This window comes from Drosophila montana, unplaced genomic scaffold (genome assembly GCF_035044405.1).
Source record: "Drosophila montana isolate Dmon_TW-CO22-7 unplaced genomic scaffold, ASM3504440v1 contig_3218_1, whole genome shotgun sequence".
Taxonomy (NCBI): domain Eukaryota; kingdom Metazoa; phylum Arthropoda; class Insecta; order Diptera; family Drosophilidae; genus Drosophila; species Drosophila montana.
The window spans coordinates 1,028,453-1,040,279 of NW_026998098.1; the positions used below are offsets into that span (position 1 = coordinate 1,028,453).

The window sequence follows — 11,827 nt, forward strand, 5'->3', positions numbered from 1 at the left end:
AAAGCGATTAACAATATTTAGTGCTGAACAATGCGAAGAGTCTAGTGTGTTGGGTATGGCGCAAATTTCGAATTTGAAATTCAATTCAAAATTGTGCACGATTAATTTACTTTGTTTATTATTTAAAGTTTGTGGTGTTTTTATACATTGACTTTTTTACATATTACCTGCAGCACATCAAATTCAACCAAAAGCCAATTAAAATTATGCGCTTCATTACATGCAACACCTTTTTGCACACAATGCCCAGCTCGTAATCTGCCTCCCCCACATGAGGGAATTTTTAACTTCATAAAAATTGACAGCCCTTATAGTCGGCAACAATAATAATAATAAAAAAAAAAAACTTCAGCGTTCGTCACATGGCATCACGCACATTTTAATATGCAGCCAGCATGCTGCAAAAAAAGGACTAAAAAAAGGAGGTGAGCTACACTACAGGACAGTCAGACGCAGCCCTTTTGAACTCATTACATGAAAATCAATTTTTGGTTTATTTTTGCCGCATGGGCGACTGTTCTCCACAATTGCATGTCATTTTTTGTCAATTACACACTCACACACACACACACACTGACACACACCCACACTGGCACACACACGGTCAATTGCCTAATTGCGCGGCTCCCGGGCAGACAAACGCGTCGAACTCAACTGGCGACTGTCGACGAGTTTTGTAAATTACTCCACACATGTTCTTGTTGTTGTTTGGGCCTTTGGGCTGTTTAATGCACGTGCCTCACTCGCTGTTGCCATTTAAAAATGTGCTGCAAAAAGAGAAGTTAACCGTTACGTGCTCTGATTTGTCTCTGATTTTCAAAAAACTGTTTAATATGCAGCACAAGTTCCTCAACTCAAGCGACATTCCCACTCACCCGATGTGCCATTTCTTCTTTTAATTGTTCCACAAGTTCGGGCAATTGAATTTTCAGGCGGCAAACGAGTAGAGAAAATAATGCTTAGAGCATTTGTGGTCGGCCACAAAGAAACCCATAAAAAAAATAACTTAGCTCAATCTTAATGTAATTATCACAAAAAACGTTTATGGCCGCATTCGCCTCAAGATTATTAACACACAAAAAGGGGGCGCCATCAAGTCATAAGCATAAAAATATTACAACTCACACCTCAAGTTTCTGGGCCTTTTTATACCCCGAAAAAATACAAAAAATAATATAAAAAAGAAAATCATCCTTGTCCTTGTCGACGCCTTTGTCTATTTTTTGCACCCTCTTCGCGGCGGTTTGTAATAAGCTACTTTTGCATTGCTCTTTATTTTATCATTTGACTTTCACCCACCCAACCACATTTTATTATCCTGTTTTTTTTTTGGTTGTTCTGCAAATCCCTTTAATCAAAGAAAATTGGCTGTACACACATGTGAGCCTTGGGCTTATTATGGAACGTTTTTAGCGAGCCAAGCTAAGCTCTAATAAATTTACGAGCATTTAGGCAAATAACCAAAAATTTGCACAATTTCCTATTAAAATGTTGATTTTATACGTTGACTATAGCTTTTTTTTATGTTTTAAGATCTTAAATTAGTTGATGGTCATAAAAATAACATAACAAAATAACAAAAATATAAAAAACAAGGCTGCACTTTGGTTCGAACCGGCTGGGCGGCTCGAACCCGACATTCATATTTATTTTATGCCAAAGCCAGGCTTTTTTTCAAAACATGGTTTGGTTCAAAATAAAAAAAAATAGTTCAGGGCGATTCTTATCCAATTTTTCCTCTCCCAAATAAATTGCATCCCCATTATTGGATTTATCTATCATATTTCGTAGATTCAAATTTTGGGTAGAGAACGAATTTAGCCCTCAACTTCTTTATGAAAATATCTATGGCTTGAAATATTTTCAATAGAACGGGCAATTATAAATTACAAATCGAATTGCTGCATTAAATTAAGGAAATATACATATATCAAATCAACTTTTGAATCAAACCCTGGGTTAGGGGCTGCCTAAGACTAGGTTCACAAGTCAAACATAAAGGTAGAAAGATTTGGTGGGCGACGTTTCGTGTTCAAAATTATTTTCAAAGATCTATAGGAAAAATCATTTGAGCCGTGTTTCACACTTTTCGCAGAATCCAAGCTTCCTTGGTAGAAATGTGATTCAAAGAATTGTTGGTCAAAGTTTTAAGTTTGCAAATATATGTATGCCTATTTGTACAAACATGTATGCATGTTTTTGTATATATGCAAACATGCATGCATGAGTACATGTACGCATACATGTTCGGATACCTACATACATGCACACATCCATACATATATATGCACACACGTACATATATACATGCAACCATACTACATATGTACACACATACATATGCCTGTTTGTACATACATGTATGCATGTTTGTTTTGTATATATGCAAACATGCATGCATGCGTACATGTACGCATACATGTACGGATACCTACATGCATGCACACATACAGCACACATACATACATATATATATACACACATACATATATACAGCATACATACATAAAAACATACATTCATACATATGTACAAACATGTATATGTACACACGTAAACATACATATATATATGTACAGACATATAAATGTACAAACATACACACAAAAAAAAACAACCAAAAATAACAACAACAAAATATACCATAAAATAACAAAAAAAAATATACAAAAAAAAAGACTACACCACTAGGTAAGCATGAAAAACTGCGGAGCTTACTTGAATTCTTGAGAATCGAGGAGAAGAGCACTTGGTAGAAATTCGTTTTATTTAAACTTGCAGCACAGCGACAAATACGCTTGGTCTGCGTTTGGTATTAGTAAACAAAGTTGCATGCACACATATGTACATAATTGCATACATACATGCATGCATACACTAACACACGCACGCCCACACCGACACACACATACATATTACTTATATGCCTTCGTACAAAATACTTGCATAATATATAATAATAATATATGATTTCCGGCAAAATAGTTTTTAAATATTTACATTTCTTAAGAGGTCATTTTGTGTTGATAAATTTTACAAAATATTTATTCATTATTTTCAAATATTTTTCTCATCAGCTTCTGTTAGTTCTAAAGACCTTAATAAAACTTGGTTGTGAGAGATGTTGTCAGAGCCAGCTTTAAATTAAAAAGCTGAACATTTTTCTTTAATATCTATATCAATATACAATTCTTTTATTTATATGCACAATTTCCTAAAAAATTCAATTGTTCTTTTTTTGTAAAGTGCGAAATGTCTATCTATTGACATTGACTTTATTATTTCAGAGAGGTTGTTCCCTATTTATCTGCTGTCTGCAATAATTGGAATTTTATTTAAATAATCATGCTATAAATAGTTGTTTTTGTCAACTTTGAAAGATCTAGCATAATTTTTCCCTTTAAGTTTAAACTCTGTTAATGCGGCTGCCTCTTTAGTTGGAAAATTATCTGCTGCTTAAAAAATATTCAGCGACAATTTGAACGTAATCTAAGTCATTTCAATTTGCCAGTCTGTCTGTTGCTCCAAGCAAAAATCTCTGTGACAAACCGTCTCAGTATCAACTCTCAGCTACCCATTCCCATTTCAAATGCCCCTCTATTATCAGACCCGACCCTCACCTCTGCCACCTGACATGCTGTCCCCCCTTGGGGCTGGGTTTCTTGTTTATCCTCAGGCCTCAGCTGCTTGTCACTTGCATATTGATTTTAAGGATTTACATCAGGCCAGCATAAAGTCAAGCAGGGCAGGCACAACAGGTGACAGATAGCGCAACGCCAATAAGTAGGCTACGGTTCGTATACCCTGTAGTCTAGCGTAGCAAAAGGAGTTGCATGAGAAATATATGAGCCAAAAGATGGCAAAGAAAAATAATATTTATAACAAATCTAACAAAAGTATAATGAAGTATATATGTTTAGACTTTTATTTTATTTTATTTTCCATAGTTTTTGGGGCGAATGAGCATTTGAACCTTTTTCAAGGAGACCATCCCATCCCAAAATATGGCATCCTTTTTGATCACCTTATCATTGTAATATTTGCCATTTAAATTGCTGGGAAAAAAAGGAAGTTTGAATTACATTTGAATTATTTTGACAAAGATAAGCAACATTTATACCTGCTAGCACAGGTATCGTACCACCAGCCACCCCCGAATTGGTTTTCATTTGCGAACTCCGCATGACCCAGATTATCATTATCCCGATCGTATGTGCTGAACTTGGGATCTTTGTGTTGACGTAACTGATCATGTGTGGCATTGCCCGCAGCTATGCCCAAGGTGTTCATATCTCTTGTAGCTGATCTGCCCATCGAAATCCTCCATATGTATGTAGAGCTCGTGGGGCTGGGCGCTTGTCAAGCGATGAATCTTCTCTAGGCCCAAGAAGAAGTCACCATCGAAGCGGCCAAAGCCGTCCCGATATGTGAGCCGATTCCTATAGAAGTTCTCCAAGCCATTGATTCGCCGCTGAATAACCGTCCAGCCAGGACCAGCTATGGCACTATCACAAAGTGTATCGAACGAGGAAAGAATTTCAATTCTGTGAATAACCGGCGCATCCTCAATTTGAGTGCAACCTCTGGAAATGGAATGCTCCTCGCCGCCTTTAAAGTTCTTGCCACAAATGTTGATCTCATTTTGGATTTTTAATATTTTTCGATCAATTGATTTCCCTTGTTCCTCCAATTGATTTTCAGTGTTCTGTATTTTAAACGCATTGGAATTGAGTTTTTTTATTTACACACAACTATCAAAGTATACCTAATTTTCGTTTGCCTGTGCCTGAACTCCGATCAGGCTTAAGTATAGAACATATAGAAACACGGCGCAGTTCATTATGATTATGGGTATTCGAAATAATTGGGGATTTGTTTATGCAATTAACACACTTGAAAATGGACTGAAAAATAGAAATCAATTGTAAGCTCGGGCTGCCAACATTCCTGAAACTGATTAGCGATAGCTCAGGTAGGTCAGGAACCGAGTCTTAGTGAACTTAGTTGAATAAAAACGAACCCGAAGTATTGTTTCGGCATGAACCGAACCCTAAATAAATTAGAGCTCTACCGACAAGGAGATACCCTGCATCCGTTGATGATGCTGTGTAAGAATATAAATACATATATACTTTATTGGGTCGAGGATTTAACATGATCCCATCTAACTTTAGGGTTAGGTTTCTTATGACAAATAAAGTTAGCCGGTGAAAGGGTCTCAAGTAACCAAAAAAAAAAGGGATATAGTTACTTTAAGCTGTGCTCCACATTAATATGTCTACCAAATTCTTTATAAACTGTACAGAGTATTTCATAGTTGAGCAGTCGGGCAAGTTGAAAAAGATCCACCCCAATTGCTTGGGCTGTCAACAAGGTAGGAAAAAGCGCCTTTGGGAAAACGTTTCGATTTGTGATTTTTATCGCGTTGTATTTGATTTTTATTGTTGTTACAATTTGTTGACAGCAATTGAAAAGCTATTGAAAGCGATCTGCCAAATAACTGCTAACAACTGTTACCTGTGGGGCTAAGCAGGTGGAGCAGAGGCAACGCCTCCACTCCGTCCAGCTAATTAAAAGTTGGACCATTAAGAACAAGTCAAGTCAAGTGCGAAAGAAAAACCATATCTGCAGGGTCATAAAAACACGTGATAAGCAGATCTCAAGCGGAGCGAGCAGGGCGCGGGTCAACTAAATCAAAGCAGCCCAGTTCGAGTGTTGGGCAAAGTCTTACAAGCTGCTTTGCATGTGAATGGAAAGTGGCAGACCGAAGCTTATCGCAGCAAGGATAAAAAAAGGACACTGCCTGCCGTTTTGTTGTTGTTGTTGAAAGGGCAGGGGGGGGGGGCGGTGTCAAAAACCACACGCCGCTTGGCTGCCCTTTGTGCACGCCTGTCCTTTGCCTTTTGTCCATAATCTTTGGCATTTTATCGCCGCCCATCTGTTGATGTCTTTATTAAAAGGAAAGTGGCACAATAACGAGGGCAACGAAAAAAAAATGCAATTTTTAGCCCATTTTTTTGTGGGTTTTATTGCCAGACAGGACACAGCAGCGCAGCACATCTTAAGCATTTTATTAGCAGCAAACTCTTGAACTTGAAGTTGTCTAGTTGTCCCCAGTCTTTTCTTGTTGTTGTTGTTGTCCTCGGCAGGCGCTTCACATAATTAAATAAAGCGTTAAAATTAAAAATAAAGATTTTTCCACAGCGATTTTGCAAAAGGTTTTTCTGTACTTTCTCTATTTTTTTTTTTTTTCTTAGTCGGAAATATGTTTGTCTGGAGCGCGCACATCCTTTGGAGCGAGTGCCACCCGCGCGATAAGCGCTACAATGCGGCAACATTTTTGCAGTGCCTGCTCGGACGAGCCGTGGAAACATCCCTGTTCCGTTCCAGTGTTAATTCGTTTTTTATGCCTTTGCGCCTTATTCTTTTAAAGTGCCAAGTCGGTAGATAAGACGAAAATGTTGCGACATTTTCCGCCTTGTAATTGTCCTGCAGGATGCGCGTTGTCCAAGTTTATTGCCTAACGACCGCGGCACGTTCCCATCCAGTGCGGTCTTTTTATATTTTAATTAAAAAATCAAGAATGCCAACGTTAATGTTGACACAGTCACAAGCATGGAAGGGAGGAAGGAAGTGCAGTAGAGTAGAGGGATGAGGGATAGAGGGAAAATGTAGGGAGTCTTGGCCAAGCAGCTCAGTTGTTAGAGTTAGAAAATTAAAAATGATTTTGAGAGGCCCATTGACACATTTCTGGAAATTAATGTTACATAAAGTATTTAATATGCTATAAAAAGAATAAATTTTTATAAACTTAACATAATTTTTAGTTATATTAAATATATATGTAAATATTACTTACCCAAATATTTACATGCCCACGGACGAATGTTTTTGTTACCATATATGTGCAGTGGGAAAACACACTTTTATAAGATACATAAAACAAATCACCTGAAGAACAAAAATGAAAGAAAGCGTATTAGAAAAAGATCAAGGGAAAGAAAACTAAATACAATTTTTAAGAGAGTATATAAATTACTAAAGAGTAAATTTGAGAGATCGTAACCTTAAATAAAACCCACAATCAAAGCATGAAAGAATGAAATTCCTACTTGAATTAATTCCAGAAAACCTTACCGGCTTTTTTGAATTCATGAGAATCGCATAGAACGCAACATAAATATATATATATATCGCATGGGAGAATTATTTTTTGAGTGAAAAGTAAAGTTTCGTTTAAAAAAGCATAAATAGCGGATATTTTTTAACTTTCCATCAATATTCCACGTTTGCGAGTGGAATTATCATAAATCTTTATCTGTACGTGCACTTACAATTAGAAATTTAGATTCCACGCTCGTTCGGTTACGCGCTGTGAATTATTTAGTCAGGCGAAACAGTTTTATATATACAAATAGATGAGTATCAGTGTTAAAATATTCGAATATATAAAAAGCGGAAATACTTTAAAACCTATTTAAGGTTTGCACATATTACATATTGTATTTTCAGACTTTTCAAATATAATTGTAAGTATATAAACTTGTTAAATGCTATATATATATATATGTGAGTAATTAAATGCTATGTGATTGAACTTCTACATGGATAAAATCGTCTTCTTAATAATGTCAATGCTCTCCAGCATTTGCGCCTCACTGATCACCAGAGGCGGGGCAAAGCGAATGATGTCGCCATGTGTGGGCTTGGCCAGCAAGCCGTTGTCCCTGAGCTTCAGGCAAACCTCCCAAGCATCATATTCTTGAATAGATTAAAGAGCAAGGCGAAGTCGAAAGTTAGTTGAGGGTGAACAATATTAGAGCCAGCCAGATATAACTTACTGGGATTAATCACAATGGCATTGAGCAGACCCTTGCCCCTGACTACCGTGACCACATCCTTGGGCAGCTTGGAGAGTTCGGTGCGCAGTAGTTGACCCATCTTGAAGGCATTTTCGGCCAGTTTCTCCTCCTGGAGCACCTCCAATGCTGCGATGGCCACACGGCAGCCCAGCGGGTTACCACCATAGGTGGAGCCGTGCTCACCTGGCTTGATGCAGAGCATTACCTCATCATTGCAGAGCGCGGCCGAAACGGGATACACGCCGCCCGAGAGCGCTTTGCCCAGAATAAGTATATCGGGTCGCACTTCCTCGTAGTCCACAGCCAGCATGCGTCCAGTGCGCGCCAGACCCGTCTGCACCTCATCTCCTATCCAGAGCACATTGTGCTTGGTGCACAGCTCGCGCACCTTGCGCAGATAGCCCTCGTCTGGGACAACTACGCCCGCCTCGCCTTGAATGGGCTCCACCATAAAGGCGCACACAGTGGGATCCTGCAGAGCCTGCTCCAAAGCAGCCACATTATTGTAGTCGATTAACTCAAATCCTGGCATATACGGTCCAAAGCCAGCATAGCTGCTCGGGTCATTCGAGGCAGAGATGGCGGCAAGTGTGCGGCCCCAGAAGTTGTTGCGTGCAAAGATGATCTTCGCCTTGTTCTCGGGTATCTGCTTCTTCACGTATCCCCACTTGCGTGCCAACTTGCACGCTGTCTCACAGCCCTCCACGCCGGTATTCATGGGCAATACTTTGTCATAGCCAAAGAATTTTGTAATAAATTCCTCGTACTCGCCCAGAATGTCCGAGTAAAATGCGCTAAAAGCAGCAAAGGGGATGCAGAGTATAAGATAAGATGTAAAATGGGAGAAGTTTAGCTTGATAATTGACGACAAGTCCTTAATTCAGATACGTCCATAGCTACAGACACTGATACAGATTCAATAACCTAAAATGATAGTTAAAGATTACATTTACATATATGTACATCTGTATATCGGTATCGGTATCTGAATCGGTATCTGTATATGTAACTGTATCTGTATCTGTAGCTGTACTTTTATCTGTATCTGTATCTGGATCTGTGTCTTTATCTGTATCTTTATCTGTATCTGTTTCTGTATGTGTATCTGTACCTGTATCTGGATCTGTGTCTTTATCTGTAACTATACCTGTATCTATATCTGTATCTGTTTCTGTATCTGTGTCTGTATCTGTATCTGTATCTGTATCTGTATCTAATCAGATATAGATACAGACATTCATGAAATTATCAACACTTGCATATTTCTAAAAGTGAAGACTCACAAAGAATATCTCTTAGATTAGAGACTACCACAAATGCATTATAATATTATTCTATATTGATAACCTCTCAAGATTTAGCCGCATTGACCTTCATGACAAGTGAATTAATTTTTCCCCACTACGATTGCGTTCTACAAATCATGTTAAAAATGATCAAAGTGCTTGCACTTCAATAAATTTCTGGTGAGTGATTTGATATTTTTAGCCGGTTAGAATTGGTTTTCTTTGCTCGGGCTTGGTTGTCAGGCCTGAATGGTTCATAAAGTTAAGACACTAATTAAGTCATAAAGAGCAATCAAATTATTAATCACTTGTTGTTTTTAGGTTTAAAGTGTTTTTCATTTCTGTGTTTTTTTTTTGCACTTGTTCATTGCAAGTGGTATAATATATATAAGAGATAAGTGAAATTTGGATTTATTTGTCAGCTAACATTTTGGGATGTTAATAAAGAATATCACGGGTTTAATGACATTATGTTGCATATTTCTTTTTTAAATCTACTTCGCCATATATGTATACATATGTACTTTTTAAATGATAACCAGAAGAATAAATTTTATATGACCGAGAACTTTTGATTGTTAATAAGGCACCCCGTGAATTATCATCTCAACATAGGTTATCAAAAAGTTTTAATTTTTGCAAAAATTTCATCATCTAGTTCAATGAGGAAGCTAAAATCCATCTAAAATCTGTTTTTAGATTTGTTCTATTTAGTGATAACTTTTCTATAATTAGACTCAACTTCGAGACTCGTGATTAGCATAGATTACTTTATGTATGCCAAGTCATCGTTTTGAATTTTAACAAATCTTAGTCTTAGACACATTGAACTTGCGCTAGAAATATGTAGTTGTGCAATGAGCCTGATTGAATATAAAAATGAGGTATAACATTTGAAGTAACAACAAGAAAAACTAAAGCACAAAAGTTTGATTGCTTAAAAAGAATATTTGTTTATAATAGCTACACACTGCAAAATGGTCAAATGTCTGAATACTTAAGGCATAGAAAGTCTAAACTAATGCATTAAATACACATGCAGAGTATTCACTGTTCGGACCAAAGTCAGCTATTATTTATGGTCAAATGACGCATTAGGGAAAATGTGTAGCCACAAGTTATACGCTTTAAGAAAATAAATAAATAAACAAGAAAATCAAATAAATAATATAGGAGTATGTGAAAACGAAAACAAGGTGGTATCCTATTGAAAATCTTCTAGATTCTAATAATCCGATGATTGAATAAAAGTGAGTTAGCAACACAAATTTTCCATTAATTGGCTTTTTTACTCAGTTGATAACAACTTAGCCGCTATCAATGATAACGGCACTTTATGTCGCTGATAATTAACAAAATCCACTTGAAACTGTTTACGGTCTGTGCTATGGCCAATTTTTGCACAGCAACAATAAAAACAACACTGAAAACAAGTTCAATGAAATATTTAAAAATAAAGCTAATAAAGCTCCATTCAAAATGTGCCAAATTTCTCAGATAAGCTTTAAAGAGGGGCACGTCTGTTAGAAAGAATTGTTTTTGGTTTTTTTTTTTTTTGGTGTGTTTCCCTTACCGTGACGTCAGCGTTAGTTTCTGCGACTGCTCCGTCAGCGCCTTGATAATCTTGGGATGACAGTGGCCCTGATTGACCGCCGAATAGGCGCTGAGATAGTCAAAGTAGCGTTTGCCCTCCACATCCCACACGTGCACGCCCTCGCCTCGGCTGAGCGCCACGGGCAGCGGATGATAGTTGTGTGCTCCGTATTTCTGCTCACGTGCAAACACCGCCTCGGAGCGGCTATTCTCCGTGCCAACGGCGGTCGACTCTTTCGGCTGGGTTCTCTGCGCCACGCTACCCAGGCGGCTGGCAATGCCGCGTGTGCTCAGTTTGGAAAACATAATTGTACGGAATAATAATATAAATCCAGCGGATCTGACACCTTTGCACTTGATCGCTGCCAGCGTCTTACTGAAAGTTCGCTCGCGGCGACAACTCGCTTTTTATACCTTTTTCTCTTCTGGCAAGTCACGCGATTCTTGATAAGCTTTCAGTGTAGCCCCCCTGCGTAGATTTAGCAGAGAGCGCAAAAGAGAGAGAGAGAGAGAGAGAGGAGTGAGGGGGGGGGGAGGGGAGTGAAAGAGAGCGGTGCTTGTCTTGGCTTTTGCAGCTTAGCCGAATTACTGTGTACTTGTCTTATCTGCTTAGCTTTTCGGCCACACAACATATTACAATAAATACACATATAGTATATACATATATATTTGCAAACATATATGCACATACATTTAAGTACGCATATATATAGCTCAATGGATGCTTTGGTGCTCTTCTTGTTGTTGTTGTAGTTGTTGCTGCTGCTGCTGCTTGTGCTGTTATTGTTATTGTGTTTTTTCTACAGCAATCAGTAGAAATTTTCCATTGCTCAATTAAGCTGGAAGCTTGTGCCGAAAGCTTTTTGTTTTTATTTTACTACCCTGTAACCATTAATACGATTAAAAGGGGTATAATGTATGTATGTAACAGGCAGCAGAATCCATATCCCACTCCGTAGAAACGACGAACGGATAAATCTAGCCAAGTGTACCTGGCTGTTCGTCTTAACAAATGTGTCCATTTCGCTGACTGATCTGGTCTCCAAATTTGAAAATTATGCTCTCAAGCGCTTTTTTATTTTTATC

At 38.0% G+C, this 11,827-nt stretch overlaps 1 protein-coding gene across 1 annotated transcript; it reads right to left on the bottom strand.

Moving 5' to 3' along the window:
* Window positions 1-7,476: 7,476 nt before the first annotated feature.
* Oat (Ornithine aminotransferase precursor) lies at window positions 7,477-11,122 on the bottom strand. Its single transcript, XM_064689633.1, has 3 exons — window positions 10,722-11,122; window positions 7,842-8,656; window positions 7,477-7,761 (listed from the first exon to the last, which is right to left on the bottom strand). Exons 1-3 carry the CDS (start codon window positions 11,045-11,047, stop codon window positions 7,601-7,603), a joined length of 1,302 nt encoding a protein of 433 aa, XP_064545703.1. The 5' UTR covers window positions 11,048-11,122; the 3' UTR covers window positions 7,477-7,600.
* Between the last annotated feature and the right edge of the window lie 705 nt (window positions 11,123-11,827).